Genomic DNA, 15,430 nt, shown 5'->3' on the forward strand with positions numbered 1-15,430 from the left:
TTTTGATGCAGGTACGTACATAATTTACACATCCTTTACACATATAACCGGACACTTTATTAGGTACACCTGTTCGCAAATATCTAATCAGAACCTTTTAAATTAATATTTGGAAGACAGTTTGATTGTTTATTTTGAAGTTAGTACTGGTATCACAGTCAGACATTGTGAATCTACTATCTTCGTCAAACAATTCAGCACAGCAGGATCTTTCAAAAATAACAGAAACATCAGAATGGGAGAAAGGTAATTTAGCCTAATGATTTTGAACGGGAAAATGAAAGACCTGTTTCTATTTGTCACTCTCACTTGGTGCAATAATTTGGCCACAACCACAACTTAAGCATCTTAATCTTCATTTAACATTAATTGTTAATTAAAAAACAATAAATATGTCGTACTTAGGGTAATTTACAAGACCGTATAATGACTAACTGATCTATTTTCTTCTTCTAATGTTTCCTAGAATGGGTGGGTTTAAAGATGCATATCAAGACGTTCAACCAGTAACCCTTCGAATTGCAGAAGAAAATGTCACTTCCAGTCTCTACTGCAGCTCAGCCGAAGGCATTGAAGCTCATGTGTCCTCTTTAGTGGAAGCTTTCTTAGTTGAAGTATACCGATGTAGAGTCTGTCAATTTACCAGCAACCAAAAAGCCAAGATTAGCCATCATGTCATGGAAAGACATGATCCAGTGTCCCCATGCCCCCATCTGCCATGTCTGGAGAAAGAGGATGAGGAGAGTTTGGGCGTAGGAATGAGGGTTGTTGATGAAGATGAGGTCGACCATAACAGCTCTCCATACGACCTAGAGAGCGACCTCCATTCTGGCTCAAAAAGCAACGAGGATCAGATGGACATGGAGCGTATGTCTTTCCTCCTCCCGATGTACGGCATGTTTCAAAACATCAGCCCACGGTCATGTGACATTGGCCTGGGCTCCAACTCTGATGGCAACTTGCATGTGGCACAAACTTGTGAGGTGACTATAAAGATTCCTGCAATGTTAAAGGGATAGTCCATCCAAAAATGAAAATTCTGTCATAATTTACTCACCCTCATGTTGTTCCAAACCTGTGTGATGGACTTTCTTCTGGGGAACATAAAAGAAGATCCTTTTAAGAATATTGGTAACCAGACAGTTTCAGTTCAATGGGAACCAAAACTGTTTGGTTACCAACATTCTTCAAAATATCTTCTTTTATGTTCCACAAAAGAAAGTCATACAGGTTTGGAACAAGAAGTAAATGATGACAGAATTCACATTTTAGGGTGGACTATTCCTTTAATTTAGTTTGAAATATTAGATAATTTACATGTAAACTTTTGTTTTATGAAGGTGAGCACACTGTTTGAGGAGGGTAGGCATGATGAGGACAGCGAGGAGGAAACTGTGTTTCAGCTAGAGGATACTGGCACAGATCTGGCTGTTCCTTTGAACAGTGGAATGGACACAGAAGTTCAGGATGAGGAAATGGCCCAGTCGGCTCATCTCATGACTCTTGGGTTGTGCAGAATCTCAAGCACTAAGTGTTTACCTCAGTCTGCAAATTCAACAAAAAGCCTATCCCATCCAGAAGGTGAGCAGGATGCTGGAGATACCTGCATGGATGCTGAAATGCAGAAGCCGTCTGAGGAGGAGGATGGCGGATTGGCCTGTATCCTCTGCCAGACAGTTGCATCCAGTCGTAGCATGCTAGAGGTGCACCTAAAATGCCATAGTGGAGACCAAGGCTTCAGATGCCCTCGCTGCGGTTGCGAATCAGAGGAGTGGGTTGATATGGAGCAACACTGGAGGGGACATGGAAAAAGAAAAGGCTCAAAGAGGCATAAATGTAGTGTTTGCCCCAGGACATTTAGGAGAGCTGATTCTTGTGAAGCACATGAAGAAAGGCATAATCAGCGGCATCACTGTCGATCTGAGTCTGGAGGGCTGGTGCAGTGTTCTCTGTGCCTGGAATCGTGTCACTCAGGGAAGGAGTGGGAAATACACCAACAATGTCATTTTCAAGAAGGATTTAAATGCTTACACTGTGATTTCAAAGGTACACATTATTTACTGTATGCTATACAGGTATGACAAGCATTAGCCTATGTTGGAGTGCACATTTTCAAAGACTTGACCCCAGTACAAGAATTGTACGTTTTGAACTAGTATTTTATTAATATGTGTATTGGCAGGATGTACAGATCAAAATCGTCTTTGCTGAATCGATGGGCTAGATTTACCCTAAAAGTTGGTTCTTGGTTGTGATCCAAAGCATAATCACAATAGTAGTGTTTGTTCTTTTTAACGTGTTTTTAATATTTATTTTATCCAGACCCTTAACATTCAATTAGAAATTTATTTTTAATTCAATATTGGATAAAGTCTTTTTCATCTCAGACACCGAAAATCATAAACTTTAAAATGTTTAATAATTTGAAAAATTTCATAGCTATTTTCTTTGTCTTGCTCTGTATTTCTGTTGAATTTTGCTGTTTCTTATATCTTTTTATTTTTTAATTTTATTTTTTAGAGAAGTCATGGAAGAAAACACTGAAGCATATTCACACTCAACACAAACAGGCTGATCAAGAAAAACAGATTGCTCACAGTATGTAAGTATCTTGTGTTATCATCGGGTAGAAATAAAATGTATAAAATATTAATCTCATCCTTAATCTTTATTAAATATTTATAAAAAATATTAACCTCATCCTTAATCTTTATTAAGTAAACCACAAATAAATGAAAAGAAAGTCATACAAATTCATTGGTTAACAAGAGTGGGAAGAACATTCGGCTCTTGAAACTTCTGGAATCCTGAAATTTACAGAAACAATGAGTATCCATAGATTTAAAGGTCCCGTTTTTCGTGTGTTTTTGAAGCTTTGATTGTGTTTACAGTGTGCAATATAACATGTGTTCATGTTTCGCGTGTAAAAAAACACAGTATTTTTCACACAATTTACTTATCTGTATACCGCTGTTTTCACTGTCCTAAGAACGGGCTGATGACTTCCTTGTTCTATGAAGTCCCTCCTTCAGAAACACGTAACGAGTTCTGATTGTGCCAGCGGTTCCTGTGTTGTGATTCGACAGCAGCTTAGCGCACGTTGCCAGGAAAGGTCACGCCTCTTACCATAGAGCTGGTAAGTCCCACCCATCCGTAAAACCCCAAGTGGACCTCTAGGTTGAAAAATCGTCAATGCAAGTGAATGGGAGAAAATAATTATTTTCTGGTCCCGTTTGAATTGTGCCATGAATGTGAACATATGTTGTCTGTGAATTTTTTTATATAATTTTTCATGTTACGAGTTTGACAGTATATTGTAGGATTATTTGGCTAGCAGTTGTGGAAAAGGCATAACGAGAAAGACTACATGTCGCCTATGTGACGTCACCCCATAACACATTTCCCTCCACTTGTCAAATCACGGTGCTAATGCTGCGATAATAAATGGAGACAGATCGAGATGCCTGTGTTTTGTACCCAAATGTCAACATTCAAACCAAATGGGCTGTTCTTTCTTCAGATTCGTGTCGAAAGCAGCGAAGAGTTGTAGTCCACAAAGTGCTCTCACACAAAGTCTAACCGTATCAAACTTCTACCAGCTAAATTGTAGCATTCTTTTCACGAAAAATTATATTAAAAATTCACAGACAACATATGTTCACATTCATGGCAAAATTCAAACGGGACCAGAAAATAATTATTTTCTCCCATTCACTTGCATTGACGATTTTTCAACCTAGAGGTCCAGTAGGGTTAGCGGAAGGGGCGGGACTTACCAGCTCTATAACGTGGAGATGCATGCGCATAAATTGTAACCATTGATCTCTAAGTTCAGTGTCCCTGGGAAGGCCAAACAAAGGTGATTGGACTCCGGGATGAAAATAACAGCGTCTCGATGACATGGCGACAAACACACTCTACAAACGCAACAATTCCTCTTCTCCGTGGGAGCGCAACAAGAACACGCCCCCTTTTTTTGTGTATTCCTGTGGGCGGAGGTTAGTCAAAAAACTGTTCTAGTGACGTCATTGAAGAAGGAAGTAGAGGGATGTAGTCCAAACCGGCCGTTCACTGTAGGCGACTTGTGTTAAATAAAATATCTCGCTTGGCATTGAACTTTGAGCTTTATAATTTTACAGATATTATTTATACTCTAACAAAAACATTACACACTAACTAAAGTTTGAAACATGGGATCACGAAGAACGGGACCTTTAATATATTCAAAAATGATTGTGGACGACAGGGGTCTCGGAGTCAAAAAGGTTGAGAACCACTGCTTTAAAGAGTATTTGGTGAGACTGTCGGAATGCTGAAACCGACTTCTTTGCCTGTACTCAGAGAAAACCAGCAACTTAACTCATCCACCAAATACCCAGAATGTCTCAGAGGAATGAAGCCAGAGTCATGGTCCCAGGTTAGGAAGAAGAGGTTGAAAAACATGGTTGCGGGAAGAGAAAAGAGCAAAGAAGGAGGAAAGGACAGAGTGGTTCACCTGAAGGGTGAGACATCTGTTGGACTCACTGTTTCCAGACGGAAAGAGTTCTGCTGCAACCTCTGTGACAAGTACGAGAATCATTTCTTTCCTTGCTATATTATTTTGACTTAATGTGGTCGTATATTATAGTGCATACACTACTGTTCAAAGGATTGTTATTATGTGATAAATAAAAGGTTCAAAAGAACAGCATTTATTTGAAATTGAAATCTTTTGTAACATTATAAATGTCACTTTTGATCAAGTTAATGTGTCCTTGCTGAATAAAAGTATGAATAAAATATTACTGGCCCCAAACATTAATAAAAAAAAAAAAATTATATCTAGAATAATCATGCTTAACATGCCTTTCCTTTTCTTTTGCGATAACTTTTGATTGTCAGTTTTCTATAATTTACCTCTGTCTATCTCTGTACAGGAAGTTTTCTACCAAGTTGACCATGCGGCGTCACATGGGCATTCATCAAGGAGATAAGCCATTTAAGTGCCCACACTGCCACTACTGCACTCGTCTCAAAGCCTCACTCAAACAGCACCTGCGTGTCCACACAGGTGCAGTTTCAAGCACATTGTAGATATCATCTTTTAATATTAAAACTTTTTTTTATATATATATATATATATATATATATATATATATATATATATATATATATGAATCTTGCAGTGGCAATAGATCATTGTTTTCGGAATGACAGTCACACATCTTGTCCATCTCTCCTTTATTATTCCTGGTCACTAAACAGAAATGATTATTATCAGAGCCAGGCCATTAAATGACTTTCCCACGCTACTTTAATTAGAAATGGAGCAAATATATGGAGAAAGACGGCTCATGGTGACATGCAAAGATTTAAAGCTTAATGGAATTCCTTTCAAAAGACTGGTTCTCATAGAACAGTTGCCATGACATTGCACTCCCTGAGTGTGAGAATTCTAGTGATTTGTTTTTCTTTTTGCTTTAGGTGAGAAGCCATACAAGTGTTCACAGTGTTCCTATGCTTCTATTGACAGAAGCTCTCTGCGCCGACACTCAAGGACGCACACACAAGAAAAGCCTTACTGCTGCCAGTACTGTCCATACAGCAGGTACATATACTCGCCTGTCATAAAGTCGACAGACTACACTTGTTTCATACACCATCTCTAGCTAAGAATAGTCCTCTGCGTTTTGCTTCAGCATCCAGAAGAAGAGCCTAGACCTCCATTCACGGCGTCATCACACAGGAGAGTCATTCCCTTGTCACCTGTGCCAGTATTCCACACCAGACCGCCAGCTGCTGGTGCGACACATGAGGAAACATCACAGTGCCGAACAAACCGCCGCACTGGGGCAGAGGAACAGCTCTGGTTCTGGCTCCCAAACCGCACCTTCTCAAAGAGCACGGACATCCAAGTGATATTTATTATTTGTAAATAAAATGTATTTTTTTATATAAAATTTTAATTCCTTTGCCTTGGGAGTTTTCTCTTTCCACTCACTTATTTTATTCCAGTCAGTTATTTTATAATGACAGAGCAAAGTATTGTTTTCTTATGCAAACAAAGTAAATCAGTAAATTCCATATACCATTGCTATTGGAATATTATGTTGATCACCTCAGCATTGACACAGTAATTAAAGTCATATAGGTGAATGTAATTTACTCTATTTCATTGGGTGGTTAATTATAGATTTAAAATAGTAAGCGATGAAAGGATTGACTAATGCCATGATACAGCAAGTGTAATACTGCGCTTAAAACTACAAGCAAATCCCACTAGCAATCCAATAGAAACTGGATTATCCAACCTGTTGCTCAGTGCACCATCAGCCAAATTTCACTTTACACAGAGGACTATAAGCTTTATGTAGGCGTTTTTAAATGTTTGTTTTAATTATTAGGATACATACATTTGTAACATTTACTTTGGAGTAATGAGAAGGAAACTGGGTAAAAGTAGTTTACTTTTAATTACTGTTTTTTTTTTTCTTTTCACCATCACCTCGAGCTCAACTCTATGCATTATGCAAACGAGCAGCGGCGGCAACCAATGACATTGCCGTTAGTGACCTGCCGCCTGATACAATTGGATACTACGACAGAATAGGAACGCCCACTAGAACCCGACAGGAATAACAGACTCGATGACCTTTAACAGTTGCAGTCGATGTGTGAACTTGAGAAATTCATGATTTTGAATGGGAATTCACAGGGACTGCGCACAAATGGGGCGTTTAGAGGTCACTATCTGCAGGCGAAGAGGAAAGCGGAGGAGTTTGAAGTTTGTACAAGTTGTGTCAGAAGATTTGCGTATCCCACGAAAGTAATCCCACGATTTGCTTTCTAATTTTGATGGATATTTAGCCGGTTTTCGATTTTGAAGCGGAATGCATGTTCTCTTTTCTTATTTCTTTATATCAAATTTAATTTCGAGATAATTTCTATTTAATGTGTTTATGACACGATTCAGTTATGGCAGGTGTTGATACGGATTTCTTGCCTCACCTGAGCGTAAATGACTGCTGGGTCGTTGGGCTCGACCGCTTCGCTGTTGGTCCTGCTGGAGAAGAAGACGAATTTTTCGAGATTAGGACCGAATGGTCTGAAAAAAGCATAACATATCTGCGAAGGAGATATCACGATTTAGTGAAACTTGTTAAGAATTTGAGCAAATCATTTCCAGACGACAGAGGACGTTTGTTGATGCTTGATGGTATGACATTTATGTGCCTTTATGACATTTGAAATAAGTGGCGATTTAACTGATTGGAGACTTGTTGTATGTGTTCATGTTTTTCAGCACTACAGAGGATAAAGGAAGCAGAAGAAAATAATAATGTTGAAACCAGGTTGGATGAAGTGGAAAAATTATTGAGAAATATAATCAAAATGCCACAAAAGGTAATTCTAAAGACTAGCCTGCCCATCCCCTATGTCAATAATAATTGAATTGATGCCCTATTGTATAGGTTCAATAATCATGCAAGTAATTTACTTTACAGTTCTCTCAGTCCGAGGCAGTTCTTACATTTTTCAAGACTTCACCTGTTGACTATACCTTGAAAACCATGTATGAACCAATCCAGCCTTTCAACAAGAGTCCTGTCACTGTAGCTGGTTTGTATTCATGAATTCTCCTATTTTCTTGATCTTACAGAGAACTGATTTTGGATTATAATCAAGTTTTTTAGCTAATATAATATGATGCTTTTCTACAGATGTCAGAAGGGCCAATGGGTTTTGTTTGGCCAATACAGAAACAGTTATTTTTGATGCGTATTTACTAGCAGAAAGAGCAGCAGAGCCATCTTCAAAGTAAATATCTGACACATCCTAATAGTCACTCTTCTATTTCTTCTATTGATATATTGCTCATGTGAGTTATGTGGAATCAACATGTATGGAATCAAAATGTATGTTTTGTTTCGTCACATCCAGCTCTGAGATTGAGTCCCAGATATGGAACAGAACGAGAATTCAACATGGAATCCGATGTGTCAAGGAAACTGTACACAAACCTGGAAAGGGCTTCATGACTCCTGGTACCACTGAAAGTAAAGATACAGACTATCAACCTAAAAAATCACAAATTACCACTAGCAACTTGACCTACCTCCACCAACAAGCCAGTGAGACAGACATCCTTGAGTGACATAATGCACTTGACTGTGTAATTACATCTTTCTATTTTAAAAGTCTACAGATATTGTCATTTTTAAAGTTTTGTCTTTTAAAGTTTTTTTTAAACAAAATAATACACTTCTAAATGATTTGCAAAGATTTATAAAAAAATAATAATTTTAAGATTTATATGATTCATATTTTCTATGTTAAGATGAACTGTAATATTAATAAAAAAAAAGTTAAGCAGGTCTGATTAATGTTTTTTCCCCCTCTCTGTTCATTTTATGGCATTTACAAATCATCATATAATCATATAAATCATATAAAATGTTTAGTTGATAGCTTTAATAGTTCATTTATTGTGAATGAAGGTTGTTTTACACTATATACAGACACACACACACACACACACACACACACACACACACACACACACACACAACCTATATCTTTAGGTTGTTTTACACTATATATCCAAAAGTATGCTGATACTCAAACATCACACTTTATATTCTTGTTGAGCATTTAATATCAAACCCTTTGGCATTAATGGTTTTCACTCTCCTTGTAAGTCATCAAACATGGCTATGGGGATATGCTCCCAATCTGATGTCAGTGTCCGAAGATGAATGATGGGATCGTTGCAGTCAAGTTTATTCCACAGGTGTTCAATGGGGTTCAAGTCTGAACTTTTGTTTAGGCCTGTCAAGTTCTTCAGTAAATCATTAATTTATGGGCCTTGCTTTGTGGCCAAAGGAGGCATTGTCATGTTGTAAGACAAAAAAGCCCTCTTGTCAAAAATTTGGAAACACATTCTAAAGAATGCCATTGTATTTTAGATTTTTGTTGCCGGGAATTAAAGGGCCTAGCCAAATAGTTTGCCCATTAATTAGAAGCTGCAGTGCTCACATATGTTTTTCCATGTAGTGCTGTGTTATAGTACTAAGGGTACAATAATTTTTGATTCACTCAAACACAATTAAAGGTCAAAATAAAACTATATTCAGTTTTAATAATGACTGTTGGGATAAATACATCTATTTTTTTTTTTTTTTCTCAAGTAGGTCAAGTCACTAACCTGAAACAGACTGAAGGCTAGTATAGGCTGATCATTATTTAGCTGGAACATGGAGAATCGTTTCAGACCACATTCAGGTCACTGAGCAGTTCTCACGATGAGGGATGTTAATCAGTCCTTATTGAAACTGTCATTGTGCTCCATTTTCACATTGCATAGATTGATCTGACTCACTGCAACCACTCAGACAATCCATACACCCTTAGTTTTGGGTCAAAAAGAGTTGTTTCCATCAACATCTGGCCTAATTTACTACTCTAAACAACAAACAAAGGACGCATTTTTGTAGTTAATGAGTTCTAAAAATCGAAACAGCTCTCTACATTTCTTCCTGTTGACCTCTTTACCGCTCACATGCTTGTCCAACTCACTGCTGGGGTGCTTGCCAACATTTCAAATAATTACACATTCAAACTTCAAATGATATTATGAAAAAAGGGCCATTCATGTGGAAGGGGACTTCTTTCTCTGTGTCATTGCCGTTTATTATCAAACACAATAAAACAAAGCATATGAAAAGTCTACATACAATGTTAGCTCTCAAGTCTCAAAAAAAAAAAAAAAAAAAAAAAAAAACTTCACTTAGTTTTAACTTCCATCTTTTGTAATGCACATTAATTTAATATTTTTATTATTGTAAAATGGGTTCTTCTTTGAAAGGTGCTATACAAATAAAATTATATATATATTATTGTTTTGTTATATATTATTATTTCAATATGTTTGATAATTTAATATAATTCATAAATTGTTAATGCTCCAATATATATTTTACTTTAATTTCAGATATATAAGGCAGTATTATCTTATAATGGGTAAATTTGATAATAAAGCAAAATAGTCCAGAAATAGTTCAACATGATTTTAACAAGGTCAACATTTTGAGTGTTTTTGTTTACCATTGCCATAGGCCAAGTGACACTTTTTGACCATTACAACAAGTTGTGAACTACTTACTGATCAATAATCACTTGGTGGTGCATTGATTAGTATATAAAAAGCTAATGTAGGGAGCCACCATTCACAGACTGACACAAAGAGGAGAACAGCACTGTTTATTTAAAACAAGAATGTGACCCTTTTTTTTTTCTCCAGTTATTTTAACAGAATTTCCTTCAGTTTTGTATAAAAAATAAATTTAGGACTGAGACATCAAGCCACACATCATGAGCCATCACTCTTCATGGAGAGGGCATCATTGTGCCCCTGGAGACAACAACTGCACTGCAGGCTTTAAGGAGTCCCTGGGCAGCAAGAACTACAAGTTACTCCATGTACCTTTCCATGGGCCGACCCACAGCCACCACCATGAGCCTCCACACCCGTTTCCCACCGTGGATGTTCCTGATCATGCTCACTACATCATTGGCGCTGTAATTCTAATAGTTGGCATCACCGGAGTGATTGGAAACGCACTGGTGATCTACGTGTTCTGCCGGAGCCGTACTCTTCGCACTGCAGGGAACATGTTTGTGGTGAACCTGGCTGTGGCTGATTTCTTCATGTCCCTCACTCAGTCGCCCGTGTTCTTTGCAGCCAGCCTGCACAGGCGCTGGATCTTTGGTGAGCGCATTTGTGAGCTCTACGCCTTCTGTGGTGCCCTTTTTGGGATCTGTTCCATGATGACTTTGACTGGCATTGCTGCTGATCGTTGCCTAGCCATAACTCAGCCTCTTGCCTTGGTGGGCAACGTTAGCCGACGCAAAGCAGGCGCGGTGTTGGCCGTTGTGTGGCTCTACTCCCTGGGCTGGAGCCTTCCGCCTTTCTTTGGCTGGAGCGCTTATGTTCCAGAGGGTCTTCAGACTTCCTGTTCTTGGGACTATATGACCTTCACTCCATCAGTTCGAGCGTACACCATCTTGCTCTTCATTTTTGTGTTCTTCATCCCACTAGGCATTATTGTCAGCTGCTACTTTGGAATCTTCCAAGCTATCCGAGCAATGGGAAAGGAAATTAGAGAGTTGGATTGTGGGGAAACGCAGAAGGTGTATGAACGCATGCAGAACGAATGGAAGATGGCGAAAATCGCCCTCCTGGTCATTTTGCTTTTTGTAATATCCTGGTCGCCCTACTCTGTGGTGGCCCTCACCGCCACGGCTGGCTATTCCCATCTCCTGACCCCCTATATGAATTCAGTACCTGCTGTGATTGCCAAGGCCTCAGCCATCCATAATCCCATCATCTACGCAATTACGCATCCAAAGTATCGGGCGGCTATTGCCCGTTACATCCCAGTACTCCGCACCATCTTACGCGTGAAAGAGAAGGAGCTCCGTTCCTCTTTTAGTTCCGGCAGCGTTAGTTCCCGTCGTCCAACCCTCTCCAGCCAGTGCTCCCTGGGAGTTAGCATCGGCAATGCAGCACGAGCTAACGGCCGCTGGGGGAAGAAACGCTTGTCTTCTGCTTCAGATAGTGATTCTTGCTGGACTGAGAGTGAGGCTGATGGTTCCAGCGTCAGTTCCTTGACGTTTGGTCGTCGTGTGTCCACCGAGATCTCTACAGATACTGTCATTCTTTCACCAGGGTCAAGTAATAGCACTGCCAGTGGGCAGAAATCAGAGAAGGCCCACAAAGTTGTAAGTGTACCGGTGCCGTCAATTACGTTTGAAACAGATGCAGCAGATGAGTCTCTGTCTGATGGAAAGGCTTTGCTCCTCGGAGGGAGCTCTGCAGGGTACTAGTAACTTTAGTAGCTTTGACCTATTATTTTTTATTAAGAATAGATGTCCTTATTTACTCTTTGCATGTCGTGAACAACCCTTGTCTTGTTAGTTTTGTGAACTTTGTTTTTGAGATGAAATGATTTCCAGGTTATGTGTGAACTTAGAAAATGTATTATTATTTGAATTATAAAACCGGAATAATAACCATCTTGTTTTTTTCTGGTGTGATCAAGATATTGTGGCATGTAGTGTGAGTAAATGTTTACATATAGCCTATATAATGTTATTAAATGAATATAATGTTTGGCATAATTTTTATTTAAATAAAACAGCATTTACAGTTATCATCAGTAGTCCTGCTTATTCTGACATTGTGTATTTATATTCTAATGTTATTTAATTCTAATTGTATTTCAAATTTCAGTGAAGCCACAATACAACAAATTCAGAAAAACGTGGTGGCCTGTTTTATAGGGTCAATACCAAACTTTTACTACAACTATAAAAATAAAAATATACAAAAAAATAAATAAAATAATAATTAAACAATTAAAAATTCCAATTAAAAGAGTCTTAAGATCTCCCAAACAGAATACGAGGTCACATTTTGTTCATTGTACATTCCTAAAATTGCTCTAAAAATGAAGGCACTTCAAACACACTTAAAATGTATGAATTTCATTGCATTAGAAACAGAATATGAAACAATGCATCTTTTCTCAGAACTAAAGGGGTCATATTAATTTTAAACAGCATATCTATTGGTTTTAATGTAATTTTTATTATCAACTATTAATCTTTTTGCTTGAAAAGTGACTTTTATTTTGAATATTTGACTGTGACTTGTGAATTGTGACCCGGATGTTGTATGAAACAATGACACGCTGATGTTGTCGGCTTCACTCGTGTTGTGTTATCTTCTTCGTATGTGATTGTCCGCTCCGCCGCACGAGAGCTGTGAAACGCGACACTCATTTGAAGCGAAATATTAATGGCAGACAGAAGATTTAGGAAATAACTGCCAATATGGGGGATGATGGTATAGACTACAACATAGTTTTTCCAGAGGCACTTATCTCAGGTAAGTGTTGTTCTGAGGCTGACAGCCGCACGGGGTTGTTTGTTTGATTAATTCTTTGTTGATATGTTCAGTCTATTCAGCGCAAATTGTGTTTATAACCGTATAGGCGATAAATTAGAGAGCTTTAATAATAATAGGGATTTCATGTCAACCACTAGGTGTGTGTATCATTGAATCCGTGTTGTATGGATACGGTATTCTTGTCTTGACAGAGAAACACTGGCGCGGATCAAAGGAGCCAGTCGTTATTCTCCTTGGCTGGGCAGGCAGCAGAGACAAACATCTCGCCAAATACAGCTCCATTTATAACGAACAGGTGACACATTTTCCTAAAGGCCTTGAAAACATACATATGTTGGCGTTTCTTTAATAATGGACACCTTTGGCCCTGTAAAGTTAAAAAAAAAACACACACACACTTTAGCTAGCTTGTTTTCTACTAACATACATGCACCACAGAGTCTTTTTTTATTATTTATTTTTACCAGAAATTTTCCCAGTCACAAACATTTCCATTACACACAATGTAATTTTCACAACATCTGATATGATGTAGTCTTTAAAACCATTCTGTAGATTAAATCAGGCATACTATTTTGTGTATCATGAATACCCACATTCAGTCTTACTAATACAATATAAAATATTTTTTTATTTATTGTATTCATGCATATGTCTTATATTTAATATCAAGCATGATAACTTGCATAACCTTTCAGAACTTTTTATTAAATGTATAATAGTTTGTTGTGAAAATTAAAAAAAAGTATTAAAAAAAGTAATCTATAAATAATTTTTAAACAATATATATATTGAATGTTTTATTTTCTTTGATCATCATAGGTCTAATATATATTTTTTGTAATATTTTAGTATTTTTTTATCTAAAGTTTTAATGTGATCTTTATACATATATATAAAAAAAGAAAATAATTGGAGACCGTTTAAATCGGTTTGTTTTAATAAAAGTTGAAGTTACACCCATGTATAATGTTCTTACAACAGCTTCTCATTTATTTGCAGGGATGTGTGACTCTACGCTACACGGCTCCTTTGAAGACCGTTTTTATTTCAGAACCGTTGGGCTACAAGGAACTAAGAAGCACTGCGCACAAATTACTTGAACTTCTGTATGACTACGAGGTGGAGAACAACCCAATTTTCTTCCACGTGTTCAGCAATGGGGGCTTCATGCTCTACCGCTACATGGTCGAGTTATTGCTTAGTCACAAGCAGTTCAGCACTCTGCATGTGGTGGGCACAGTTGTGGACAGTGCACCGGGCAGCCAAAACATTATAGGGGCGCTCAGAGCGCTCAAAACCACTTTAGGGCCTAAAGTCAATGTGCTACTGCAGTACTTCCTCCTGGCACTGTTTGCTGTGGCGGTTTTCCTTCTCAGGATTGTTTTGTATCCTGTGACCAAGTACTTTCACAAGAACCACTATGATGCCATGACGGATCACCCGGCGCCCTGGCCTCAGATGTACCTCTATTCCAGAGCAGACCGGGTGATCAGGTACAGGGATGTGGAGAAGATGGTGAAAGTGTTGCGGGAGAAAGGGTTGACAGTTGAAAGTTTTGATTTCATCACCCCTGCCCATGTGAGCCTGTACAGAGACTGTCCAGAGGACTATTCCAACAGGTGCAGGACATTTCTGACCTGCTGCATGACTACTTCAGAGGAGACCCTGGCGAAAAAGCGCCTCCAAGTGCATCACTGATTATACAGTTCTTGATCGTCTATATAATATACACACTGTTAATGTATATGTGCTAATCCTATTTGTGAAATAAAAGCACTGCTGTTTAATAAATTAAACAAACTGCTTAATTTGAAGTTTAACAGGGTTCAATTTGTACCCAAATCTCTGATGTATTTGTCTTATGCTGTGAATTAAATTGTAATTTAGGGAGTTATTGATTTGTCACATTATTGAGACTTTTAGACATTGTGAATGAGTACATTTGTGTATTTAGACATTGTGAATGAATAATGTATTTATGTATTAATGTATTTGACTAATGTGCCTTCCTTAAATAAAAGCTTCTGTTAACTAAACTTGATTATTGTCAACCTTTCCAAATGGAAGTTTGTGGTACTGGTAAGGTTGTGGAAAACCTGCTTAGACTAATCTTACAAGTTTGTCAAATCATTTTACAAACAATGACTAATTGCTGGCTGTGGCCAGTTTTCTAAACTGCTTAGACTAGTCTTACAAGTTAGTCATATAATGCTTTTCTCTTAAGACTGGACCTTAGTAAAAAAGACTGATTAGATTCACTGCTGGTTGCTTGGTTTAAAGCATCTGGCCCTTGCTGTTCTGGCTAGTTCTTAAGATTGTGTCTTAAACAGCAACTGGCCCCAAATGTAAGGGAAAGTAACACAATTTAAAAGGTTTATAGTGATTATACAGTACATTTGTGATGGGAAGATGAGACTTAAAAACTGCAAATCAATTGAAACTGTCTGCACATTAAGCACATCTGGTGGAAAATGTGGT

General features: G+C 38.0%; 4 protein-coding genes across 4 annotated transcripts; all 4 read left to right on the forward strand.

Annotated features, from left to right (window-relative positions):
• Positions 1-13: 13 nt before the first annotated feature.
• On the forward strand, positions 14-5,910 carry LOC307161070 (uncharacterized protein). Its single transcript, XM_079875543.1, has 8 exons — positions 14-246; positions 467-983; positions 1,341-2,046; positions 2,521-2,602; positions 4,342-4,566; positions 4,917-5,050; positions 5,513-5,587; positions 5,679-5,910. Exons 1-8 carry the CDS (start codon positions 236-238, stop codon positions 5,696-5,698), a joined length of 1,770 nt encoding a protein of 589 aa, XP_079731669.1. The 5' UTR covers positions 14-235; the 3' UTR covers positions 5,699-5,910.
• A 606-nt stretch (positions 5,911-6,516) lies between these two features.
• On the forward strand, positions 6,517-8,354 carry pxdc1a (PX domain containing 1a). Its single transcript, XM_079875590.1, has 6 exons — positions 6,517-6,805; positions 6,953-7,195; positions 7,283-7,383; positions 7,485-7,599; positions 7,701-7,797; positions 7,921-8,354. Exons 2-6 carry the CDS (start codon positions 6,955-6,957, stop codon positions 8,132-8,134), a joined length of 768 nt encoding a protein of 255 aa, XP_079731716.1. The 5' UTR covers positions 6,517-6,805; positions 6,953-6,954; the 3' UTR covers positions 8,135-8,354.
• Positions 8,355-10,209: 1,855 nt separating this feature from the next.
• On the forward strand, positions 10,210-12,187 carry opn4.1 (opsin 4.1). The gene has a single exon (XM_079875571.1). The coding sequence runs from the start codon at positions 10,351-10,353 to the stop codon at positions 11,863-11,865; it is 1,515 nt and encodes a 504-aa protein (XP_079731697.1). The 5' UTR covers positions 10,210-10,350; the 3' UTR covers positions 11,866-12,187.
• A 519-nt stretch (positions 12,188-12,706) lies between these two features.
• On the forward strand, positions 12,707-14,985 carry tmem53 (transmembrane protein 53). The gene is made up of 3 exons (XM_079875589.1): positions 12,707-12,928; positions 13,141-13,244; positions 13,952-14,985. The coding sequence occupies exons 1-3, from the start codon at positions 12,874-12,876 to the stop codon at positions 14,648-14,650; spliced, it is 858 nt and encodes a 285-aa protein (XP_079731715.1). The 5' UTR covers positions 12,707-12,873; the 3' UTR covers positions 14,651-14,985.
• Positions 14,986-15,430: the final 445 nt, after the last annotated feature.

Source organism: Squalius cephalus, assembly GCF_949319135.1.
Source record: "Squalius cephalus genome assembly, chromosome: 7".
In the NCBI taxonomy this organism is placed as follows: domain Eukaryota; kingdom Metazoa; phylum Chordata; class Actinopteri; order Cypriniformes; family Leuciscidae; genus Squalius; species Squalius cephalus.